Raw genomic sequence first — 24,809 nt, 5'->3', positions numbered from 1 at the left:
AGTGCTCATCTCTGGGCACCCAGGACTCTAGGGCCACAGCGTCAGAAGCCTCATCTGTCACCTACTACCCTGTGCAGACAGAGCCCAGGGCCCTGGAAGGTTGGGGGACCAGCCCTCAGTCCTCCTGCCCATCAGTGGTCAGCCAGGACGGCACGCAGTATGCTGGGCACCCCCTCCTTGACAGGCCCCCCCAAGCACAAACAAGTCTCAGAGAGTTCGAGAGACACACAAGACTCAAGAACACCACATCCCACTAGGTTGACACAGTTCTGGATTTTATCCACAGTCATACGATCACAACTGATATATATATATATATTTGTATTTATATACCTTTAAATTACACAATCATGTACAAAACAGGTGCATTGCTGAGACCACAGCACTTCTCGGAGTGTCACAAGTGTTGGACGAATGGAGTCAGGAAGCCTAGGGCAGCAGATGGCGGGCGGCAGGGCAGCCCCAGCCCCTTGCAGAGCCAGGCTGTAGAATGGTGATTAACTGGGGACAAAACACATTAGTCGCCGAGCCCCATGGGGCGGGCCCGTGCAGCATTGAGGGTGCAGGTAGGGGCTACAAGAGATGGTGGGCACGGTGAGGGGTGCGGCCCCCACGCTTGGTGGTGAGTGCCCTGACACCAGCACTGACGGGTGGGGCTAGGCCCCTAGAGCTCGGGGTGGGGGGGACGGCCAGGTGGGAGAGCCTCCCACTCCGGGGTCCTGAGGAGCCAGGGGACTAAGAGAGAGTGGTCCCAAATTGGGCCATGGAGGTGGTTGCTCAGAAAGAATGAGATCTCAAGTCCCTGCCCCAGAAAGGGCAGCTGGAGTGCTGAGGGGGACAGGCCTGGGATCCAGCAGGGACCCCAGGCCCTCCCCACGTGCTAGAAAGCCACTGGCACAGACAAGGGGAGCCCAGGCCCCAAGGCGCAGATGTGCCAGCTTCCTGCCTTCCAAGGGTCCATGGTGAAGGGCAAAGACTCCCAACCCCAACTCCCACCCGGAGGAGAGGCTGAAGAGGCTTTTGGTCTGGAGTCAGATGGGCAGAGGGCTTCCAAAATCCTGCTTTGGGCTCTGAGGGGCCTAGGGCACATCTCAGGCTGCAGCAGACGCCCAGAGAGCAGACAGTAGCAAGAAATGGGAGTCCACCTGTCCCTGGGGGGTGCCATCACCCCCACCCTCCAACTCTCCTGACCCTCAGGGAGCTCTGCAGAGTCTGCCGGGATCCTCCATGCACACGCCAACAGGGTCAGGGCCTGGAGACTGGGGTCCACCACCTGAAAGTGGACTGATGGCAGAAGCAGCCGGAGCAGAAGGACTGAGGGGTGCCAGAAGGCTGGGGTATCACCCGGGCACCAGGTGCTGTAGAAGGGGGTGGGGTGTCTGCAGCCCTGAGGCTCAGAAGCTCTCCTGGTGCTACAAGAAGTCCCAGAGGTTTCCGAGAGACTCCTCTTCCAGCCACCCCCCCACCCCCCACCCCGGCTGCCTTGAGGTTTTTGTCCTGCCCTGGTCTGGTCTGCTTCAAGCCCCTGTGCCCACATGTGTGGGAGAAGCTGGTACCTGGTACTAATACTTGGTAACCCAACCCTGCTTTCCTTCACCAACCACAGGAAACACTCTGACTCTGGGCAGGTCCTTTGCCTCCTCTACCCCCACCCCCTACCTCCCCAAAAGTCCTTTGAGACCCAGGCCTAGAGATACGGAGGGGCTGCCAGCAGGGGAAATGCTGCTCCAGGGGCAAGGACCAGTTGAGGACGGGACAAGGAAGAAAGACACTGTGACTGTCCTGCTCCAGAGAGCCTGGGAGCCTCCTTCTTGCCAAAGCCACATCTTTCCCATTGGTGCTACTGTGTTCCTCCTAGTGGTCCCAGGCTGGAAAATCCCTTGGACCCTGCAGCATCTTCTCGGGAAGGCCAGAGAAGGGGAGAGAGGGATGGGAGGCCACAAGGCTGTCTGGCAAAAGGGCGAGTTGGCGGGGCGGGGGGAGGGGGTGCTGGCTGAACTTGGTGAATCTAGGAAGATTCACAAGGAGGGGGTGCACAGGGAGGGACAGAGGTGGTTGGGCAAGGTGCCCTTCTCCCCAGGGAACGGGAGGAGGCTGCTACAGTTGCTGGCTTTGCCCTGGGCTGTGAGGCCTCTCCCCCTGCCTGAGGACTTAGGAGAGAGGAGCAGGGTTTCTGCAAGTCACTGAAGGGTATGGCTCTAAGCAAGAGCCTGTGCCCAAATCGCCAACAGCTGGAAAGAAGCACCCCAACCGGGTCTTGGTGCCACAGCTGAGCCTGGTGCTGGGGTTGCTGAGGGCCTGGCCCCCCTACACTCATCCTTCTATACCCCAGTGACACTGTTACCAACTCCAGCTCACCCCGTCACATCTGGGGGCGTCTAGGGACCCCAGGACATGGCTATGGGAGAAGACAGCGACTGTTCCTCCTCCAGGCCCACCAGTCCTTAGGGGTGAGGCCAGGGGAAGAAGGGTACTCCCCAGGACAAAGTGGAAGACTGAAGACTGGGAGGGCCCCCTTCTCTGGGGTCTGAAGGGGAGGCCTTTGACAGTAGGGTGGTGGAGGGAGAGGAGCATGGCGGGACAGAAGGAAGAGGTCGGGAAAGCAGGCCCCGAGGAGAGGATGGGGAACAGGTGCTGGCAGCCTGGGGTTGGGAAGTGTAGTCTGTGGGGAGTGCGGGTCCAGGAGATATCCCTCAGGGCTCAGGAGACTCTTTGGTGGGATCTGAAGAGCAGAAGTAATGTCTCTGTTGGGCTAAGTACTAAGACCCTCACCTACCCTGGGGCCATCACCCTGAGTCCCACCACCCTGGCCTCCAGGCGGCCCTGCAAATGCTTCTGTCTCTGTATTTTTTGTTTTGTTCTGTTTTGACTTTTAAAAAAATAAAAGCTTGATCGGAAAATATGTCTGGAACTCTATGGCGAGGGAAGAGGGACGAGAGAGAAGGGAGGGGAGGCAGTGGACGAGGGGTGAGGGGGGTGTGGAGAGGAGCAGGGCAGCTAGATGGCCTCCACGTAGTTTGCAGGGTAGAGGCCCAGCTGCCCACTGTCCAGCCGCCCGCGGCACCATCCCTGCTCGTCCTCCTCGCCCAGCTTGGTGAGCTCATCTCCTAGGAAGGGAACACAGAGGAGCTCATCCACAGGGGCTCAGAGAGAGCTACCCCCACCCCCACAGTGCTAGGTGAGCTCTCTAAAACTGGTTAATCTGGGCCATCCCACTGCCCTCCCATCACTGTTCCAAAGCCTGCTCTGGAGCCCAGCCCCAGCCACATCCCGACACCCACGTGCGGCCCCCAGCCAAAGACCTGAACTGGGCCTCGGCCCTGCCCCCCAAAGCCCAGGCCCCGCGTCTGGGGATCCAGCCAGGCTTGGCCGGGCCCCAGCCGCACTCCTGCCCAATCCCGGCGCCCCCCGTACCAGCCTTGAAGCTCAGCTCATCCTGCTCCTGGCCGTCGTAGTCGTAGAGCGCACGCACACGCACTCCCTTGGCGTCGTCCTCAAAGGGGTTGGAGCCCCCGTTGGCCTCATTGCCCCCAAATGGGTTCCCACTCTCGTCATCTGACCACTCGGTAGCATACGGCTGGCCCCGGTCGTAGCTGCTAACGCTGGGACGCAATGAGAGGACCCTGCATAAACTGCCCCTCCCCTCGTCTCTAGGGCTGCCCTGTCCTGCCCATCAGGGCTCTGGCCCCAAATTCCACCAAGGCTGGTGTAGGGATGGGCCTCGTAAGAGGGGGTCCCAAGTCAGTGCCGCTCATTGACAGCTCTTTCGATAAATATGAGGCAGGACTATTAGCATTATTACCCAGCCCTTGAGTGAGGGGGCACTGCATGGGACCCCTGAGAACATCTGACCCTTCATCTGAGAAGGGCAGCAAGTGGATAAGGAGCTTGACCTTTTTTTGTTTGTCTTGTTTTGTTTTTTAAGATTTTATTTTTATTTATCCATGAGAGACACAGACAGAGGCAGAGACACGGCAGAGGAAGAAGCAGGCTCCCTCCATGCAGGGAGCCCAGTGTGGGACTCGACCCTGGGACTCCAGGATCACAGCCTGGGCCCAAGGGAGGCGCTCAACCACTGAGCCACCTAGGTGTCCCAGGAGCTTGACCTTTTGGACATCATATCCCAGCTCTGAGGCTTACTAACTAGCTGTGTGGCCTTGGGTAAGTCACTTAATCTCTCTGGGTTTCAGTTTCTCCATCTGCAGAATGGGACTCTCTACACACTTCTCAGTGTTGGGAGGCTTCCAGGAGTTAATATATGGAAAGGGCTTACAGCAGTGCCTGGCACGTAGTAGGAGCTCTCAAAGGATGACCTACCACTATCTTTGAGAGAAGCATGTGATTCCTGTGATTCAGACCATTTCTTGTCTCCTGAGGTAAAACTCATCTGCCCCAGTATGTGGGCCCCTCCAGCCCCCTCAGGAAGTTCTGCAGGAGGCACTCACCTGCCACGGTCCCCAGCCTGGGATGTGGTCTCCACCACTCCAGTGGCATTGGTCAGCGTCACCCCCTCTGCCTTCTTGGGCTGTTTCTCTTTCTTGGTGGCAGTGTGAGGAAGGTCTGGGTTCCACTCCTGGTGGGTACCAGGGGAGCAGTGAGGCAGGGAGACCCCTGAGGTCCCTTCCAGCCTTTTCCGACTTCCCTTCCCCATCCCCACACTTCCTCACCTCAAACTGGGGCCAGTTCATGGGCATACCAGGGCCGCTGGTGCTGCGGAACCACCTGAGGTCATCCTGGGCATCGGCCCCCCGGATAGCCTGCTCCAGCTCCCGGTACACATGGACATAGCTGTGCATGGGGGAGACGGGGAGTTGGGGGGCAAGATGCACCATGGTCCCTTCTCATCCTCGCTGAGGGCCAGAGGGAGCCCATTCAGGGCCAGCTAGGTAGAAGGTGGGCTGGCCAAGGAGCGATCCCTGAGTGGGCAGCCCCGGACACACCAGGGGGCACTCTTATCCCCACCTCAGCCACTCACCCATCCATCCGGGCATGTTTCCCCGGCAGCCAGCGCTGTATTTGGAGCCTCTTCCTTCTTGGCCCTTGCAGCTCTGCCCACCCCTCCTGTCCCAGTGACATCGGGCCCAGGGGGCCTTGCACACCACTTCCACTCCCTGCCCTCTGTGCCCGTGCCCCCCCACCCCCGTGCTGCCACGCCCAGCTACCTGCTATTCTCAGCTAGGTTTAGGTGACGTTTGATGTCCAGCAGCACCTCCTTGAGGAAGACCAGCCGCTTTTCCTCAAACTGCTGGCACTGTTCGAACACCTGCTCCATGCCCTCCATGTACTGGGGTGTGGTCTTGCCCACGTCATCCAGCACCTTCTCATACTTCTCCTGCGTCTACAGGCACCAGGGCGAAGGAAGGGTGAGGCCCAGGCACGCGGCTCCCAGCCCCCACCCACTCCCGGCAGCTCTCAGACCCCAGCCCTGGGGCACCTTCTGGACATCCTGCTTGCACTTGTCCACTTTGTCCTGCAGCTTCTTCTGCTGCTCGGGCGTCACTGACTGCTCCGTCTTGCTGTTCATCTCCCGTGTCATGGCCAGCTTCTCCTCTTTGCAGGCCAGATGGTAGGCCTTCTTCGCTGCCTCTAGCTGTGGGCCGGAGGGAACAGGAGGTAGAGCTCCTACTTATAATCAGGAACAGATGCGGTCACTCGTCAAGCCCTCCCACCTGCCGGGGGCTGGGGAGCACACGTCCTAAAGAGGCAGAAGGGATGTGGGCCCTTGCTCCAGGTATTTGGGAGCACTGCCCACCCATCTGTGGATGTTTCCCTGCACGGCACTGCCTGCTGCCTCTAGGGACACCCTCCCATTGGGCACCATGATGCCCGCCCCATCTGTGGCTATTTCTGCCATCTAGGCAATGCTGCTCCCCGGCAGGCACAGTCCCGGCGGGTGAGGTACCGCCCACCCTCTCCAATCAGACTGCCCCTCTGAGCTCAGCTGCCCACCCTCGCCCCAACCGCAGCAGCCACCCCTGGGCACCTCCTTCATCTTCTTGGCCCAGGGCTTCTGGGCCTTGCGGAAGCCGTCTTCAGCCTCCTTGGTCTCCTTGAAGCCGCCCATGATCTGCTTGTGATAGGCATCCTTTTGCCAGTTCTTGACCTTCTCCAGGTCCTCATTCAGCAGATTGTTCTTTACTTCCTGGTGCAGTTCGCTCACCTTGTCCGCCTCCGTCATGATGGCACCCCAGGCCCGCTCCAGGCTGCCATACTGTGGCCCTGAGGAAATGTCACAGGATCACGATGCCCTCATCACCCCCTGCTCAGAGGCCTCTCTCATGCCTCCTTTCTCTGAGGCTTTCCCCGTCCATGCCACATGCACAGAAATGCCCTCCCATGCTCTCTTTATAGTTTTATCCATCTTTCAGAGCCCATGTACCTCCTCCAGGAAGCTTTCTCTGACTGCTCTGTTCTCACACCCTGCGCTCACCCGGGCTTGGCCTGCAGCCCTCACTGCATCCTTTACACAGCATCTGCCCCTCTCTACTCCCTATCTCCCCAGCCAGCTGGTGAGCCCCATGGTGGGGGGCAGCCTGGACCCGGCAAGCTCTCACAAGCTCAGCACAGCACCTGGCACACAGCCGGTGCTTCAGGAATGTTGACTGAGTATAAAACTGAAGAAGCAGCTGGTGACTGATGCCGGGAGGCCACTGGAACCAGACATTCCACAGTCGTTTGTTTGTTCATCTGTATATTGGGGATCAACTCTGTGCCAGGCACAATGCTGGGGAGTACAGGTTTAGCCCCTGCCCTCATGGGATTTAGGGTCTCATGGAAGAAAAAAAAATTTAACAAATACATGTAAACCCTAACCTGAAAGTGTTCCAGATTAAAGGAATCTATACACAGGATAACTAAATGCAGGATGTGATTCTGGATTGGCTTCTGGACCAGCACAAACAATTGCTATAATAAAATTTGCATATGAGTCATATTAAATGTCCTGAATTTGATCGCTGAACTATGGTTATGTAAGCAAACGTTCTTATTCTTGGGAGATATATGAAGGATTTAGGGTAGAGTGGCATGTCTCCCACGTAAACAGTTTAAAAAAATGCATCAGAGAAAGAGGGACTGAGAATACAATGTGGTAAAACGTTAACTGGTGAACCTGGGTGAAGACTACATAGTTCTCTCTCTGATTCTTGCATCTTTTCTCTAAGAAGTTTTGGAAATAAAAAGGTCTGGTTTTGTTTTGTCTTTTTAATCCAACCTAAAATCGTACAAAGTCGAGTAGAACAGGGACAGGGAGACCTGGCTTGGTCTGGGAGGGTCAGGGCGCAGTGTGGGGCCGGGGCCGGGGCTGCAGGTGCATCCGCGTGGCGGGGCGCCCTGGGGCCCCGGACCGTGGGCAGCGCGCCGGGGGTGGGCATGGGAGCACCTTTCTCGAGGAGCTGGCGCCAGCGCTTGGCCCAGTCGGTGAGCTGCTGTGCGTACGCCTTCTCGATCTTGGCGCGCTCCTGCACGCAGTTCATCAGGTCGTTACACAGGCGGTGGCCGTCGTCGATGCGCTTCACCGTCCGCTTGTAGTTCCCCACCTGGCGGCCAAGGAGCGAGCACGACTCCCGCGGGCTCCCCGCGGCCCGCGCCCCCGCCCGCCCGGGACGCCGCGTCCTGCAGGGGGCGCCGCCGCGCCCTCCTTCCCCCTCCTCACCGCCTCGCCGCCCCGGAACGCGCTGGGGGCCCCTCCTCCGTTCACTTTCGGGGCGGGGAGGGGGGTTGCTCAGCACCCGGCGCCAAACCTCACGGCCTATACACTCCCTCACCTGGCTTGCCACACAATTTTCTTGCTGCCACAAAGTGCAAGATTTTTATAATTTGGACCCAGACTTGAATGAATTATTCATCTTGTTCTTGCAGCTAAACGTATTATATTTATAGAGTCATGTAAGTGTTGAGCTGAGCTGCAGCTTCTTGACATAATATTATGTTTTGTAGACATCTCATTAAACACTTATTAATACAGGCTTGGCAGTTTTTGCTTTGGGTTTAGGAAGCCGATCGAAAACATGTTATTCCTTGGTCTCAGATAGTTTGGGAGCCGCCTGAAATGCTGGCTTCTCTGGTCTCCACCTCTTTGTTGCTGTGGGGCTTCTGGAATTCACGCTACAGGGTAGGGGGTGGGGAGCCGCAGTGAAAGGCTGTGAAAGCTGTGAAGGCCTGCACCTGCCTTCCTGAAGGTCAGGGTCTGAGTGAGATTCCCTAGAGCAGCCAGTCAGGAGGAGCCTGTTCCACATCACAAAATGCAGCAGGATCTCTCCAGGGGCAGCTGTGGGGCAGAGGGGCTCTGGGCTTGGTGGGCAGTGGTTTTACCCCACTTCATGGCTACGGCTGCCTGTTGAACACCAAGGAATTTGGAGGGACCCGAGGGGCTGGGGAGCAAGGTTGTGGGTGGGTGGGAGCCTGGCTGCCACAGGGCCAGACCATCTGGTCTCCAGGACTGGGGAGCGTCAAAGCCTCACCTCCCAGAAGCTGTCAGTGGTCTCCTCCGGAGCTAGCGAGGCCTCGTCGTAGGAGCCAGACATGGTGTAGCCGTGGGGGGACAGGTGGGTGTGCAGTGGTGGTCAGCAGGCTGGGCTGCTCATGCGCTAGGAGGGTAAAGAGAGATCCCTGGAGAGGGGAAGTGCCCCATGTGGCCCATTCCAGGCCTGAGGCCCAAACCTGCTGTGGGGATGAGGGCTCCACAGGCTTGAGCCTTGCATGGGGATGGGGACTTCCTGCTGGGGGACAGGCTCCCCATCCTTACGGTAACCCCAAGAGTAACTTCGTAGCACCCCTTGTGTAGACCCCCCATCTTGCCTCCCTTCACTCCATATCCTCTCCCCCAGATCCATTCTTCAGCTCCAGTGTGGCAGCTCTTTTCAGAAGCCAGCCCCAACTGCCAGAACCATGGCACCCACAACTGTTTTTGTGCTCCTGGACTCAGTTAAAAGTCAGAACCATACACTTACATATTGCTTTATATAAACCTGCAGTTGGCCTCAGAAACACACACAGCTCCTCGAAGGCAGCAATCAGGCGAATCTTTATGCACATCCTGCCTCCCTTCCCCAGGACCTGGCATCCTGTAGGGCCCACTGAGGCTCCATGACCCCAGCTGGTTCTCAATCTGCCCCCCTTAGCACTGCCCCCACCCTGATCCACCTGAACCCTTGCACCAAATATACCCTCCTTAGCTCTCCCACCCAACAGAGTCCCCGGTCTCAGCCCCTAGAGCCTCAAGCCCCCCACCTGGAACCTGGACCTAAGCTCCCTGGGAAGCCGGCAGCAGGGCCCGCCTCCCATCTCTGGCCCAGGCTGGGCCCCTGTAAATGCCCTTTTGCCTGCCCCGGTGCCAGGCTTCAAAAGCCTCCATTAGCCACTTACGTGTCTCTTTAAGAGTCCCAAACATGCAGCTTCCTGGCCTACAGGTCAGACCACTGTGATCTGTGTGAGCACTGGAGTGGCTGTGTGTGGCCTGGATCTGTCGGCAGGCATCAAGGCTGTCCAATCTGGGCCATGTGCTGCCCCAGGGCTGGGATGCTGCCCTTCCCTGTGCCCCCACCCAGGCCTCGCTGCCAACCCATGCAAGAATGGCTCAGGAGACAGGACCCAGAGGGCCAGGGACCTGGTCTTCAAAGGGGCAGGGAGGCCAGGGCAGGAATGACGCCATGAGGAGCTGCCAGCCTCAGGGCAGGGGATGCCCAAGGGATGCCTCCCTGCCTCTGCACTGCTCAGGGACTATGAACCCTCTCCCGAGGGGCAGCCCAAGTGGCTCCGTGGTTTAGCGCCACCTTCAGCCCAGGGCATGGTCCTGGAGACACAGGATCAAGTTCCATGTCGGGCTCCCTGCATAGAGCCTGCTTTTCCCTCTGCCTGTGTCTCTGCCTCTCTCTCTCTCTCTCTCTCTCTGTGTCTCTCATGAATAAATAAATGAAATCTTTAAAATAAAAATTAAAATTAAAAAAGAACCTTCTCCTGTGAGGATACTGGGGGAGGGTCGGCCTCTGCGAAGTTCACACCCACCTGGGGGTCCCGGGGATGCCCAGCCCCTATGGCAGCTCACCTTCAGGCTCAGGGCAGGTGGCATCGCCACGTGAGGATCCTTGGTCAAGGACATCCCTGCCTTCCCTGGCTTCAGTCTCCCTGTCTGTCCAGGGGCTAGTGCCCTACTCCCAGTAATAACCCAGTACTGCCTCCTCTTTGCTCCTCCCAGGCTCTAAATATATTTTGTTCCACTCCCCTTCACAAAGCCTCAGACCAACCTTCCCACAAACTCATGCACAGTGGGGGTGGGTGGGAGGAAGGGCGGCATCAAGGGACAAAGAAACAAGTCTGGATTTTGATTTTTCTGAATTTGGCACTTTTCACCTACAAAGCAGCGTTCACTTCATAAAGAGCAACGCATGTAGATATGGGAAAGTGAAAGGCAGGGATATTTAATGAAGGACTTTCAGCCAGGTTAGATTAAGTATCTCTGGGACCAGAGCCCTCTCTAGAATCCTTGAAATCATACAGAACCGTGCTCTTTGGGGATTCAAATAATGCTCAGTTGTCATCAGGCTAGCAGTGGGCGCAGGAAGGGGAGGAGGGTAGGGACATGCCCTCATGAGAGCAAAGGTCGAACCCACCCAGGTAGTGGGGAAGTGACTTGACCAGCCTGGATCAGAGGGGGCGGGGTACATCTTCTCTCCCCATGACAGAGGAATGCCTCCCTCACCCAGCAATGCCACTCCTAGGAATTCACCTTCCAGCCAGCAGGGCGATGCTGCCTAATTCCATTTGCTGCAGCACTGCTTGCAAAAGCCAAAGGCTGGAAACATCCCTGCTTCCCAGCCAGGGGACTGCCTAAGGAGATTATGGTGCAGACACATAACAGAATGCTCTGGTCCTGAACTGAACCCTCCCCAAGCCATGCCACTAAGACAAAAGGAGCAGGGTGCAGAAGAGCGAGGCTGTGGATGCTTCCATATGTATGGGGGGAAAAATACAGACAGGGAACACTTCTGGAAAGCTGGTAGTGGTGGTTGCCTTCAGGGAACTAGTTGGCTGGGGAATGTGATGGGAAGGAGAGTAGGCATCTGGCATCTGTCGGTCCTTTATGCCTTTTAAATTGTGCCTTGTATGCATAAATTGCATATTTTTAAAAACCCTCTGGCCCAGGGCACTTGGGTGACTTAGTGGTTGAGTGTCTGCCTTTGGCTAGGGTCCCAGGAGTCCCGGGATCGAGTCCCACATCGGACTCCTGGCATGGAGCCTGCTTCTCCCTCTGCCTGTGTCTCTGCTTCTCTCTGTATGTCTCTCATGGATAAATAAATAAAATCTTAAAAAAAAAGAAAACCTTCTGGCCTGCATTGGAAAGGAGCTGAGGGAGCTCAGCCAGGACCCAGAGTGTACCAGACACACAGAGGAAGGGGACAGCTCTGCAAAGACCTGGCATGTCAGACGGGATGGGAATGCACGAGGGCAGAGACCAATCTCCACTCTATCCAGGCCCAGGGGCAGGAGAGTGGATTTGCTGGGGCCCCTCCCTCAGTGCAGGTAAGTCATGGGTCTCAGGGCTCCCAGCTGAGTTAGCATGTGTAGTTCTAGCCTTGGGGGTCCCTGCTGTGTCACCAAACTGCGGTGTGATCTCAGGCAATTCACATGACTTTGTCAGGCCTCGTTGTGAAATGAGGATGGTACGACCCAACGTGAGGCCTGGATGAAGTGGTGAGGGGCCAGGCTGGACCCGCACAGAGGCAGGCTCGGGGAGACAGGCAGGCAGCACTGGGGAGAGGATGCAGGAGGGGGCAGGCCCCCAGCACTGCCTGGCGAGACACCCTGCGCCCACCTCCTGCAAATCAGCCTCACACCCCACCCTGGGCGCAAGTGGGAGGCTTAACTCTGGCAAATGCCATGGTCTTCCTGAATGGTGGTCAGGAGCCGCCGTCACTGAAAACACTGCATTTCTCAGAGTCAGGAAGCTGGTGTGGCCAGCATCTATCATGCCCATGGGCAAGCCTGATGCACTCTTAGCAGAACCCACTGAATGGGCACGATGCCCATCAGACTTTTTTTCCTGGTGGTTGTAAAGCAATTGCGGCCCTACAAGCCCTTTATCATTGATAATAACAACTGGCATTTATGGAGCACATACTTGATGCCAAGGACCGTTCATGTGTCTTAATTCATCAAATCCTGCAAGCAAGCCACTACGGCAGGTGCTACTATCACCCCCACATTATCGCAGAGAGCATCCAGAGGCTGGGACATGACCGAAAGAGCTTGTCACCTCTCATTATTGATTTGTCACCATTGCTGTAGTGGGGGTGGCAGGCCCATGGCGGGGCCACGTGGGGCGGGGTGGGGTGCTATTTTTATACAGCCAGGGAAGGAGCCCGGTCTCTCTCGCCCACAAAGATAGTACAGCCCTCAGTGTGCTGACCAGGGGGCATGGGCTCTGCTCCAGCCCTACCACTTCCCGGTGGAATCCCAATCAAGTCCTGTCACAGTCCTGGTTTTCTAACTCCTCCGATGGGAAACAATATTTCAGTCTCATGTGACACTCAAATGGTAAAAGGGTAGGAAACTCTTATTGAAAAATACAGACCATTTATGGAAGTGTGAAGTTTGCATGTTGGCCTTGACCTTTCCTCTATAGGGAGAAAGGAGCCCCAGGGTGAAAGGTGTCCCCCTTAGGGCCCCAGGCTTCTAGTCAGATGCCTCTGAAAGCCTCTGGAGGGCTGGGGCCTGTTCACCCTGGCGTGAAGAAGGGACAGAGGATTAAGAGCATGAGCCCAGAGGGAGTAGGCCTGCTGTGGACAAAGGCACCATGTGGACTCGTGCATCAGAGGTCACTAACAACCATAGGCCTCAAAGTTGCCCCAGCCCATTTCTCTTCCCGCCACCACCCAACGCATCAGCAGATCCCGGGCCCTGCTCTCAATCACACTGGTCCCAGCCCCATCACTCTCCTCAGTGGCCTCTTCAGTGGCTTGCCTGCCTCTGACCTTGTGTCCTTCACCCCTGCACCCACTCCAGTCTGTTCCCCACTGCAAAAGCCAGGGGACTTTGGTAATTCCTAAGTCAGACCCCACCACTGCCCTACTCGGAATCCTCCCATGACTCCCCATTTCCTCCAAGTAAAAGTCTAATTATTTCCCAGGAGGCCCTGCATCTCCTCCAGCTCCACCGACCTTCTTGCTGCTCTAACCCCAGGGCCTTTGCACTTGCTAGGAATACCCCCAGCCCCAGATTTCCATGTTTGCTCAAATGTCCTGACCTCCCACCATCTCACTTGACACTCTTTTCCCACCCCTAGCACTCTCCTGTCTCCCTGTCCTCGCTTTAGTAATCTCCACAGCACGTGCTACCATATGCCAGGCTCCCAACATTAGAGTGCTCATCCTGTTTGTGTCTTCCTCTCTCACTGAAATGTCAGCTTGCTAAGGTCAGTAAATTTTGTCTGTCTGGTTCTCTGCTGTATTTCCAGCATCCAGAGCAGTGCCTGGCACATAGTTAAGTGTGTGATATGTTTCTGTTGAATGAATGAAAAAAAGCCAAGCACCTTCTGGAACATTCATTCATTAAATAGCAGAAATACTGAATTCTATACCTCAGAGGCAAATACGGCGTACAGTAGGTACTCAAGAAATGTTGATAATGATGTTGATACAACCAAAAGCCAGAATCTCACAAGAAGGCTTCCAGATCCCACCTGTCCTCTGTTCTCAGGCCGCTCACTTCTCCTGGCATCCCCCCTTCCTCTCCTCTTGGCCAACCCTCAGGGTCCAGTTCCAGGGTCTCTTCCTCCCAGATCCCAGTGACGATTCTGCCCTAAGGTGGTGCCCTCCCTCCTCGGGGATCCGCACCATATACAAAAGAGGCTGTTCTAGAACCCTCTCTTCACTCTCCCCCTATATCAGCTATGACAGTTGAGTACCTGCGATATGCCAGCCTCTTCCTACCCTTCACCTCCAATCCTCACGGCAGCCCACTGAGATGGGCAGTGACTCCCATCTTCTCTGAGACACAGAGAGGTTAAATGACTTGTCCAAGGTCACACAGCAGGGAGGACAGAGAGTCAGATCCAGGCCCAGGGCTGCATCCTTCTCCTGCCCCCCACCAGGTGCCCAGTGCAGAGCCAGCACCCCGCCCCCCCGTGGGTGTCACCCTGGCCCTCCTGCCTAAGGCACTCTCCCAAGGGAGCGGCTCAGCTCAAACCTGGACGGGGCCACGGGATGCTTGAGCTGCCTCCCCCTCACCCGGGGTGGGTCTCAGGTCCCGCACACATTCCCAGCGGCAGCCCTGCTCCTCCGGGTACCCTGAAGTGGACCTGCTCACCGCATCTGATGTGGGGCCACACGGGGACTCTTAGCAGCCTCTGCTGCCAGAAGAGCAAGATGCAGCAGGAAGGATCGGGGTCAGCTGTGAGGTGCCGGCCTCCGCTCTTCCTCCCCACCCTGTGTTCATTCCAGCCTCTGCTCCTTCGTTCACACCTTCCCCCTGCCCGGGGTGCGTGCCATCACTGCCTCCCATCACTGTCTCTCCCAAAATAAAATAACCCTGCTTCCCTTCCAAGGGCCCACTCAGTCCCACTTCCTCCAAGAAGCCTTCTCTGAATACGCCAGCCCTCACCTACTTCAACCCTACGCCCTGGTGCAGTTCTTAATCACACCTGCCACAAACCACCACATCTTGCTGGTTCCCTCTTGACAAGCAGAGAAAATCCTGCTATGTTAGCACAGTAGTTGAGAGCACTGCCTGTGGGGCCAGACAGATCAACTGAGTTCAAACCCCAGCTCTGCCATTCGCCAGCTGTGTGACCTTGGTAAGCTGCTTAAGCTCTCCGTGCCTCAGTTTCCCCATCGGCAAAATGGAGGGGAGGACACTGGCTACCCCATGGGGTTTTTGTGCAATGAGTGCCCTGGTGCAGGAGACCCCATGTTAACTATTGGTATTATTATCAGAGATGTTATTACCTGTGCTTCTACAGCTGCAGAGCTTTCAAAGCAGGAGACACTCATCTCCCTAGAGGGCTTCACACCCCCCCCTCAATTTGAGCTAATGCCCCCCAGAGACCTTTGCTAAAGACTGACTTGCATCCCCACTATATTCATGTGCTAATATTTATCCCCTCCCCAATGTGACTGTGGTTTGGAAACAGGGCTTTTAGGAGGTGATTAAAGGTACATGAAGTCAGAAGGGTGGAGTCCCCATCGAATAGGACTGGTGGAGGAAGAGAGATGCTCACTGTCTCCCTCTGTGCCGGCATTGAGAGAAGTCGGTGTGAGGACAGGGCAAGACGGCAACTGTCTGCAATCCAGGAGGAAAGACCTTCCCCGGAACCCAGTAGGCTGATACCTTGATCTTGGGCTTCCAGGCTCTGAGACTGCGGGAAATAAATGCCCATGGTTCATGCCACCCCGTCTCTGGTGTTCTGTGCTGGCCACCTGAGTTGAGAGTCCCTTCCATGACTGTTGGGCCTCATCTGGGACCCCCAGGTCTCCAGGTGCCCTGTGAGAAGAGTCCAGGCCTGGCTTCCTCTTGCCTTCTCTCTGGATATAAAATCCAGGCCTCACATCCTCCATCTCCTCTAAGGTAAGGCCCATGCGGCAGTCCCCAAGGGGCCCTCCCTTCAGAAATGAGTCCCAAGGTAGGGTGGAAGAAAGGGGATGGAAACACAAATGGGGAAACTGAGAGACAGAGTCTGGATCTGCATTGAGGCTGGAGGGCCCCAGAGAGGCCCAGGGTCCGGGGAACCAGGTAGGATCATCCTCAGCAGAATATGGTTAAAGCCAGTGATCAAAGCCACTCCACCTCAGCCACCCTGTCCTCTCCTCCCCTCCTCCCTAGACTCTGACCTTTGGCCTTTACCCTCCCTATTCTCTCCCTCTTCCACCATCCCCAGACACTCTCTCTCTCTCTCTCTCCTCCAGAAAATCATCACTAAAGGTGGCCCCACCCTGCACCCTGCCAGGGTCCCAGGCCAAGTGGATGAGGAAACATCTGATCCAGCGGCCTGTCCATCTCCAGGGGGCCCTAGGACAGTGCTGGTGTCCGTGCTGTGTAGCAGGCTTCACAGGGAATGAGGCTGGCCTCCCATGGAGCTTCTACCCGTGCCAGGCGGAAGGCCCAGAAGTGAATACATATCATCTTGCTTGCTAGGCAGTAGTGACAAGAGTTAGGGGGATGCCAGGCAGGTTGAGGGGGTCAGGAGCGGCCTTCAAGCAACGGGGGCATATGGTGCATACACACTCCAGCAGCCCCTCCTGGTAGGCTGAGCCTGGGGCGGGTCCTCCAGTGCCTCCCAGAGGTCCCCAGCAGGACTGCTTGCAACAGGCTCCCTGTCTCACCTACACATGCTCATTGTTTCCACGGGCCATCGCCCAAATCAAATCCTTGTCTCAGGGTCAGCTTCTTGGGAAGCCCAAACCATACCACAGATGACGAGGCAGGAGTGGGAGCTGGCGATACACAGGCCCCCATCCTCTGTGTTCTGGGTGCATCTCTCTCCTTGGGAGCAGTCATCCCGCATACCTGGCTCCCCGAGAGGGTGGGTCCTGTCCTGAGCCCTCTGCGTCCATGGCCTCCTGGAGGATGGGGGCCAGATCGGGCTGCTGCTCTGTAGGGGCAGCTCCCGATGGGTGCACTGCATGCTTCTCCCCCACCCCCAGCAGAGAACTTTGGGATGAATTCCCACCCAAAGGAAGCTACCCTCTGTCTTCAGTGGGACTGGGGGTGGAATGCATACAGCTCACTTTCCTCCCCTTCCTGGCCAGGTAGAGACATCTGGCGATGGCTGGAGCAGCTTCTGCACAACATCCTGTCCAGCTTGATGCCCCTTAGGCAACTGTCCAGCCATGGGGCCCTGCGCCCCTTCCCTTGTGATGGCCCAATCGCAGGCCCTTCATCACAGCACAGACGCAGAAGGCCAGCCCCAGTTTTATTCTGCAGTCCAGGTCCTTGCAGGGCAGCTCTGAGCTACGGTGAGCAAGACAGAAACCCCCATGCCCTCAGAGAGCTGACGTGCAGAGGCCCTGAGGTGGAAGCATGGCTGCCATGGTTGAGGAATAAGGGGGCCATGTGGCTGGAGGGGAGTGAGTGACAGGGAGAAGGAAGGAGTCAGGTCAGGGAGGTTGAGGTGGGGAGGCTGGGGCAGGAGGCTGACCCCACAGGGCCCTGTAGGGCAGAGTGAGACTTCTGACTTCCTCCCTCAGAGTGAGCTGCGGGGTTTGAGAAGAGGTAGGATGTGACTGGGCTTAGGTTTTGAAGGATCCTTGGCTGCCGGGGAGATAGTGATGAGGGCAGGACGGGAGGAACAGAGGGCAGGAGGCGGCAGGCAGGTGCCTGCAGTCCTTGAGGTGAGAGCAGACCAGCTCCAAAGGCAACCGGGGCAGGCACAAGTGGCTGCAGGCTGGAAATACTCTGACTCAGGAGTCAATGGGATTTGCTAATGGCTTGAAAGAGAGCGTGAGGCACAGAAGGAGTCAGAGACACTCTGGGGTTTGGGCCTGAGTGGCCGGCAGGTGGAGGACTATTTCCTGAGAAGGCAGCCAAGTAGGAGAAACTGGGGGAGCCTAGGACCTTGGCTTTGAAGACTTAAGATGCCCATAAGGAGCCTCCTTTCCCCCAGAGCTCCTACACAGGAGGAGCCAGCCTAGGGCTAAAGTATCCTTCCAGCCAGTCCCAGGACCCCAGCCCCTGGCTAAGCCCCAGGCCTCTGAGTGTCCTTTCAACCCCTTTCTGACACCGAGAAGACTAATTCAGAGAGGCTGGGTCTCACACTGGCTTCCACTGCAGGCCCACTGGGTGCAAAGGGGTAGACTTGGGAAATGTGCTCCAGGAGGCCATCCTGGTGGGCTCCCTGCCCCAAGTGTAGGGATAAGACAGAGACCCAGAGCAAGCACAGCCCCTAGGGACATGTAGGGCAGAAAACAATGAAGAAGAAGAATGTGGCCTAGAGAAGGCGGTGAGGAGCAGAGAAGGGCAGGGCCAGGCCCAGAGGGTCTGGGGGATGGGATGGCTCCTTCCAGCTCTTGCCAAAACAACCTGCCCCCTGTTCTGGCTGGGATGGAGGCAGGCTCAGCTGTAGAAGGTGAGGCAGGACAGATGACAGCCAGGCCTTGGTGGGGAGGGGGGTCCCCACCTCCTTGCGAAGGAGAGAGATGAGCAAAGAGGGTGGCGGGGTTCAGAGGAGCAGGGGGCCGACTGTGACAGTATATATGGGTTACCTGGCCACCAGTTTCTGGGCAGATTGACACGGCCACCTTTCTGGCCTTCTCACTCCCAGGCTGTCAGCCCCACGGCGGAAGCCCCCTGCGCCTAACGTTCAGCAGGTGCAACTAATGTTTGCAGAAATGAACGAGCTTCTTGGCGAGTATTATCCCACCCCATTACAGGCCCCAGGATCCCTCCCTGGTCCCTGCACCTGGTACTCTGACCCCCACGTGCCCAGGGAAATGGGAAGCCCCATAATGTGATGCCAAGGCCCAGCAGAGGACCCAGCCCAGCTCTCGGGGTACACTAGATGGGAAGATCCTTCTCTGCCCAGGCACATGGAGCAAACCAGGGCCGCACACACCAATCCCCTGCCCTTATTGGGCTAGGATTTGCCCCCCCAATGCCAGCCAAGGCCCTTCAGTGCTATCCCAGGGCAGGACCAGACCAGGTGCAACTCACACGATGAACTGCACGCCCTCTCCTGTCCTTTGGGCGCCCAGGTCCTCCCCGAGCCCCAGCCCCGCCCCCTCCTGAGCAGCGGGCAGAGGCTCCTCCGCAGTGCCAGTGCCGGAGCTCCCCAGCAGCCTCCAAGTCTGTCCCCAGGAGCAATGCAGCAGAGGGACAGACACGGGGGAGGGAGGACCACAGGCACCCCCACCCAATCCAACATGGAGACCCTGGGCTTGCTGGGGGAGGGCCGGGGGTCCCCCAGGAGGTCTGGGGCTCAGGACTGCAGGGAGAATGGGGAGCAAAGGGCCTGAGCTTGGGGGAGGAGAAGGATGCCTCTTGCCCGACCAGGGGGCTTGAAGCCCAATGCCCGAGATCACCTGGGGCCAGCAGAGGCAGCTGCTGTGGAGGGTGGGACGTGAATCTGCTGCTCTCCAACTGCCAGGGCCTAGCAGGGCCCTGAGTGGGAGCAGGGGATATCCTCACCTTTCCCTGCCCACCCCTCCAGCCTCAGCCTGGGGAGGGGTAGCCCTGTGGATCCCTGGAAGTGCCAGCCCCCCCGCAGCCCACGCCTCCAGCGGGGAGAGCGTTTCTACAGTCAGGACCTGTGGCGAGAGGGACAGGAGTGCAGAGGGGGAAGGCAGAGGTGGGGATTTGTCCTCCTGTTCTGAAGAGGGCCTCCCAGGATGCAGGCTGCTCCCCCCCAGGTCCACTGACCCCGGCCCCTCCAGCCAGTATGCTTCCTACCAGGTGCTTGGAGGCAGGGGGACCCCACTCTCCCTGCAGCCTCTTCCAGCTGTCCCCATCGGGATGCCTACCTGGGCCTGTCTGGGCACCAAGCCAGGGGCAGGTAGGTGCTCACCACCCCCGCTGGGCCAGGCCAGGGCCGGAGGGGCTGGCTGTCCTCCACCGTCTCCGTGGTGGTGGGCAGGGAAGGGGCCTGGTGCCCGGGTGGGGGGGCTCGGTCCTCTCGGGTTCCCTCCACCACCGGCTCAGGAAGGCAGCAGCGCCAGAACTGCAGAAGCCAGCTCCCCGCCCCCCACTGCTGCCTCCTCCCCTCCCTCCTCCCGACCCGCCTCCTTCCCCAGCCACCCACCTCCTTCTGCTCGTTTCTATGGCAACCGGGCAATGCTGCACAGCCAGCCTCCCTCCCGTACACCAGGGGACGCTGGCCTGCTATGTGGGAAGGATGTCACCTCGGGCGGGGTGAACAGACGGGCTCACAAGGCCACTCTTGACTGTGGGGGACCCTGCTCCAGGCCCTCTGCTTTCTCTCTCCCCAAGACCCTCCCTCCCAACATCCCTCGGAGACACTGCGAGCAGCACCTTCCCAAGCACTTGCCTTGGGTCCTTAAACTTCACTGCCTGCTGCTCCGTAAGCATTTGTTTGCTTCATCATTTACGCTCACTTGGTCATTCTTCACGATTTTATGTTGAGCCCATTCTGGGGTAGGCTGAGTATGGGATGCTCATCTGACAGTCTCATCCCTTTGAGAATCCATACCCTTTTTACAGACTGGAAAAGCTGAGGCCTCCAGTTGTAAAACAACTTGTCTGAGCATCTGGGGCTCCTGGGCTGGTTACTGGCAGGGAGGCCTTGTGATTCCAGTTCTGGTGCTGCTCCCACGGGGCCACCGCTATCACATACCCCTCAAAGAAGACAGCTAGGCTCGCACTGTACACGTGTGATCTACATGCGCCAGCCACGTGCCACACAAATGTACACCTCAACAACACACTTAAAGATACAAACACCCACATGTATTTGCACCCATGCAGTTCCACAAGTCTACGTGCACAGGTGACAGATGCATATGCATAACTAGAACTGTAACATCAGCATTTATGCACCTTTAAGAGACGTGTGCACACATCTTCTACATGGATCCAGAACACGTAATACATAAACCCTTTCTACACAAAATCAACAGCTGTCCACACAAGCCCCAGCCCTAGCCCACGGGAGGGGATCAGTGACACAAGCAAGAATCCAGTGTCAGAACCAGAATCCACTTCTGGGAAAGACCTGTCTGCTCTGCACCTGCCCTCCAGAGATCAGACTCTAATCTGCCCCCCTGCCTCAGCTCTGCTGCAGGAGGCCTGGGCTCGCCCTCCCCTAACTCTTTCCCTCATTCTGATAAGTCCCCTGCCTGATCCAGACTAAATCCTACCTAGAGCCCCTGCCTCGGCCCAGGGGGCTCACAGGTATCTCCACCCTTCCCCCCTCCCTCCCAACCCCCCCGAAGTTGATGTCAGGTCCTGAGACTTAGAATTATGACAAATACAGTAAAGGGGGCCCCTCCTCCTTGGAAGGAATCCCAGGCTCAGATGACCCTGCCATCCCCCAGGAGGGGCAATATCTGGTGGAGGCAGCTGGGATGTCAAGTGGGGATTGGGGCCCAAGACACACTGTGTGCCCTACAGGATGCACTGCCCCCACCCCAGCACCACCTTGGAAGGACCCTGGGAAGGATCATTGCCGACCCCGTGTCCCAGGGCACTTCTCAGGGGCTTCATACAGCCCAGAGAAGGCAGATACAATGGAAAGACCCAGAAGTCCACTCCAAAGCTGTTAATAATAATAGCCTCTTCCATATTTCATCCCATCTAAGACCCCCCTCAACCATGAAATTGCCACCAATTAAACCAGGGCTATAAGCTGTATGGCGCATGCAAATGAGAGATGTCAGCTGGGAGAGGGAAAACCATGTTGGGATAGGTGAAACAAGGCATCTCAGTCATCCAGCAGATGCTTACTGGGCACCCACCAGGTACCAGGGACTGTTCTAGGAACTGGGACACAGCCATGGGCAAAACAAAGTCCCTGACCTTGAGGGTGCTGACCTCCTGCCTTCCTGCAGCACCTCTGGCTGTCACTGCAGCCCTACAGGTGAGGTCACAGAACTGACAAGGAAACAAAGGCTCCAGAGACTGAGCAATGTGCCCCAGGTAATACAGCCAGTAAATGCCTGGGCTGGGATTCAAACCTGCTGCTTTGCCAAGCTTTTTCCAATGCTCTACATTGGCTCCATTAAGATCTGATTGGGACACATGGCAACAGCCACCCATTTTCTAGAAGTTTCACAGCCAAGTGTGCTTCTCATCCTTAGATTAAAGGCAAAAAAAAAAAAAAAAAAAAGATTAAAGGCAGAACAGGGTCATATGCATTTGAAGTGCCAGTCAAGAAGTGGGCATGAGTGAAGACCCCCCGCCAAATGACCTCAGAAGTCACTTATAGCCTGACCATCTGGAGCCAGAAGCCTGACAGCCATCCCCAGGCCTGAAGGTTCTCAGTGGAGGGTCAAGTCAAGACCCAAACCAGACAGTGGGGCTGGCACCTGAGAGCCAGGGCTCCCTGGAGAGGGGACACCTTAGTTGGGGGTGAGGAGGGATTGGGTTTCCAGGCACTGTAAGCAGAGCCCCCGACCCACCTGTCAGGCCCCCAGCCCCAGATCATCTTTCTACTAAAGAGCCAGCTCCATTCTGCATTTTGAAAGATAGCTGCTCTCGCCTCCACCCCTGCATCAACCGGACCCAGCCCCACCTGCTGCTGGGCAGACCCTCCAGTTCTTCCTTCCCAGGCTTAGACAAGCTCTGTGGGAGAAGGTGACCCTTCTGTCGCCCCCTCTCTGCCCAGCCTGCAGAGCATCCACCTCCACGTTGCCCCACCATCAGCCTGATCCAGTCTCATCTGCTCCTGGGAAGGCCCCCAAGCCACCAGTGTGCAGCCGTGTACTCTCCCACCTGCAGGTCTCAGACAGGCTCAGGGACATCCCTACACCACACACACACACACACACACACACACACACACACACACCCATGCCCGACCTCAGCTCTACTCCCGGACCTTAACAATAGTGCAGTCCCACAGGCGCGAGCAGTCAGCATGAGGAGGGGGCCTCATGCCATCCAGGAGAAGCTGACCCCTTCTCGTCCAACCCAGAAAACATTCATTGCCCCCTCCTTCCCAGCCCAACACAGCTATCCCACAGTTCCCCAGTGCCAGGGCAAATGCAATCAGGGCTTATTAGCTGCTGCTTTGCATCTCATTTGCATAATGTTCCCACAACTGTCAAAATGCCAGAATCCTCCCCAAACCCCTGCCCATGACAGGCAGGGCTGGTCAGCTCTGGAGAAATAAGATGGACAAAATTCCACTAAGGGGCTAAACATGGAGGGATAGGGAAGAGCAGAAGGAGAAAACCAAGGCAACTTCAAGTTCCAGACCCAGATAGGCAGCCAAAGGAAGAGCAGTAGATACTTACCAGGCACCTGCTAAGTCCAGGCACCATGCACAGTGCTTTATGCACTTTACCTATTTGTTTTTCACAATGAACCATTTTACAGATGTGGAAACTGAGGCTCCAAGCTGTTAAGGCCTTGCTACTCAATGCCTAAATCTCAGGACCAGCAGCTGGGGTGTCACCTGGGAGCTGGGAGGAAATGCAAAAATTCGAGTCCCACCCTAGACCCTGAACTGGAGTCTGCATTGCCACAAGATCCTAGGAGACTAGGGTAGGAGAAGTACTTGTTAAGGGAGCTGCCCTCTGATACACAGCCAGGAGATGAAACTGGTGCCTGAATCAGTTAATCCCAAATTAACAAATCTTTCCTGAGCACCTACTATGTGCAGCACTACACTAAGGAGAGGGACACAGGAGATAACCCAAAAGACAATATCCATAACCTTGCAGACATTTCATAGACATTCTCCCAAAGCGGGAGACACAAATACAACAAATACATAATTGCAGGTCAAGTGGTGATGGGGTGATGGGTGCTACTGAGAAAAATAATGTGGGGTAGAGAAAGGATGAATGAGATGACATGTTAGGATCCCTCTTTGAGGAGATGACATTTGAACTGAGACTTAAATAAAGGGGGAAGAGGAGGTATATGGTGATTTGCGGGAACAGTGTTTTCCAGCACAGAGAACAAGGGCAAATGTCCTGAAGCAGGAGTAAGCCAGGAACACTGAAGACACCCCAAAACTAAATGGATGTGTGGATGGATGGATAGGCAGGTAGACAAAGGGATGGCAGGTAGAAAGAGATAGTAAATAAGGTAGGGATAAAGAAGAGGCAGGCAGCAGCTATATCCTGCAGGGCCTTGTAGGTTATGGGGAGAATTCTACTTTCTTTCTTTTTTTAAAGATTTTTTAAGATCCTCCCTGCAGAGGGAGAGGAAGAAGCAGACTCCCCACCACACAGGGAGCTTGATGTGGGGCTTGATCCCAAGACTCTGGGATCATGACTTGAGCCGAAGGCAGACGCCCAACCAACTGAGCCACCCAGGCGCCCCTACCATCTTATCTAAGTATGAAGAGAAGCCATTGATATATTTTTTAAGATTTTATTTTTAAGTAATCTCTATACCCAACATGGGACTCAAACTCACAACCTCAATGTTAAGAGTCACACACACCACCAGCTGAGCCAGCCAGATGCCCCAAAGCCTTCGGTATTTTTGAACAAGGGGAAAACGGGATCCCATTTATGTTTTTAAAAGATCGCTGTGGCTTTTATGTGGAAAAGTGAGTAGGAGGAGGCAAGGGCTAAAGAAGCAAACCAGTTAAGAGGTTTTTGAAATATTTATTTCCAACAGAAAGGAGTGCTGTGGGCACTAAAACACACGTCCAAAAATATTTGTTCATAACAGCAAATTCTCTTCAAAGCAGCTCTGTTTATAATAGCTCCAAACTGGAAGAAACCCAGATGCCATCTACAGAAGGGCTGATCAGCAAATTGTGTGGTTTACTGCACAGTAAAAGTAGGTAGCTTGCTTTTTCATAGCTGTATAGGATTCCACTGGGTAAATTCCACAGTGTGGTTTGTATAAGATTATCAAACCTTATACAGCAATAAAAAACATCAGACTACACACAACCACATGGTCAATCTCAAGACATCATGCTGAGCAAGGGAAGCCAAGCTTAAAGAACATCTGTAGTGATTCTATCTACATGAAGTTCAAAAACAGGTAAATCTTGGCTTCTGGTTCCTGGGCCAGATGAAGCAGATACACTTTTTCCTACTTCTCCTGTGAAGTACAGCTAATGCCCTGGATGTTATATATAAAACAAACTTACAAAGACTCTCAAAAGGGAGAGAAGAAAGTAGACTAAGGAAGACCCAAGGAGCAACACAGCAGTGAGTTCTCTGGGTTTTCTTTATTGC

General features: G+C 56.1%; 1 protein-coding gene across 9 annotated transcripts in view; it reads right to left on the bottom strand.

The window, feature by feature from the left end:
• Positions 1-254: 254 nt before the first annotated feature.
• Positions 255-24,809, bottom strand: part of PACSIN1 (protein kinase C and casein kinase substrate in neurons 1) — a 57,945-nt gene continuing 33,390 nt past the window's right edge. For 4 of the 9 annotated variants that reach the window (XM_072730410.1, XM_025990768.2, XM_072730421.1 and 1 more), the window contains 9 exons: positions 8,463-8,588; positions 7,382-7,538; positions 5,984-6,219; positions 5,435-5,590; positions 5,163-5,338; positions 4,668-4,788; positions 4,446-4,573; positions 3,415-3,602; positions 255-3,107 (listed from right to left, as the gene is read on the bottom strand). In XM_072730410.1, the coding sequence (XP_072586511.1) occupies positions 2,998-3,107; positions 3,415-3,602; positions 4,446-4,573; positions 4,668-4,788; positions 5,163-5,338; positions 5,435-5,590; positions 5,984-6,219; positions 7,382-7,538; positions 8,463-8,525 (1,335 nt within the window). In that variant the 5' untranslated portion in view covers positions 8,526-8,588 and the 3' untranslated portion in view covers positions 255-2,997. Of the gene's footprint in view, positions 3,108-3,414; positions 3,603-4,445; positions 4,574-4,667; positions 4,789-5,162; positions 5,339-5,434; positions 5,591-5,983; positions 6,220-7,381; positions 7,539-8,462; positions 8,611-10,045; positions 10,174-19,448; positions 19,766-24,809 lie in introns of those variants that run through there. The other 5 variants (XM_072730430.1, XM_072730415.1, XM_025990767.2 and 2 more) reach the window with 4 other exon arrangements.

The sequence above is a fragment of the Vulpes vulpes genome, chromosome 1 (assembly GCF_048418805.1).
Source record: "Vulpes vulpes isolate BD-2025 chromosome 1, VulVul3, whole genome shotgun sequence".
Taxonomy (NCBI): Eukaryota; Metazoa; Chordata; class Mammalia; order Carnivora; family Canidae; genus Vulpes; species Vulpes vulpes.
Note: the sequence above shows the minus strand (reverse complement) of the source record. Positions and strands in the feature narration are given on the sequence as shown.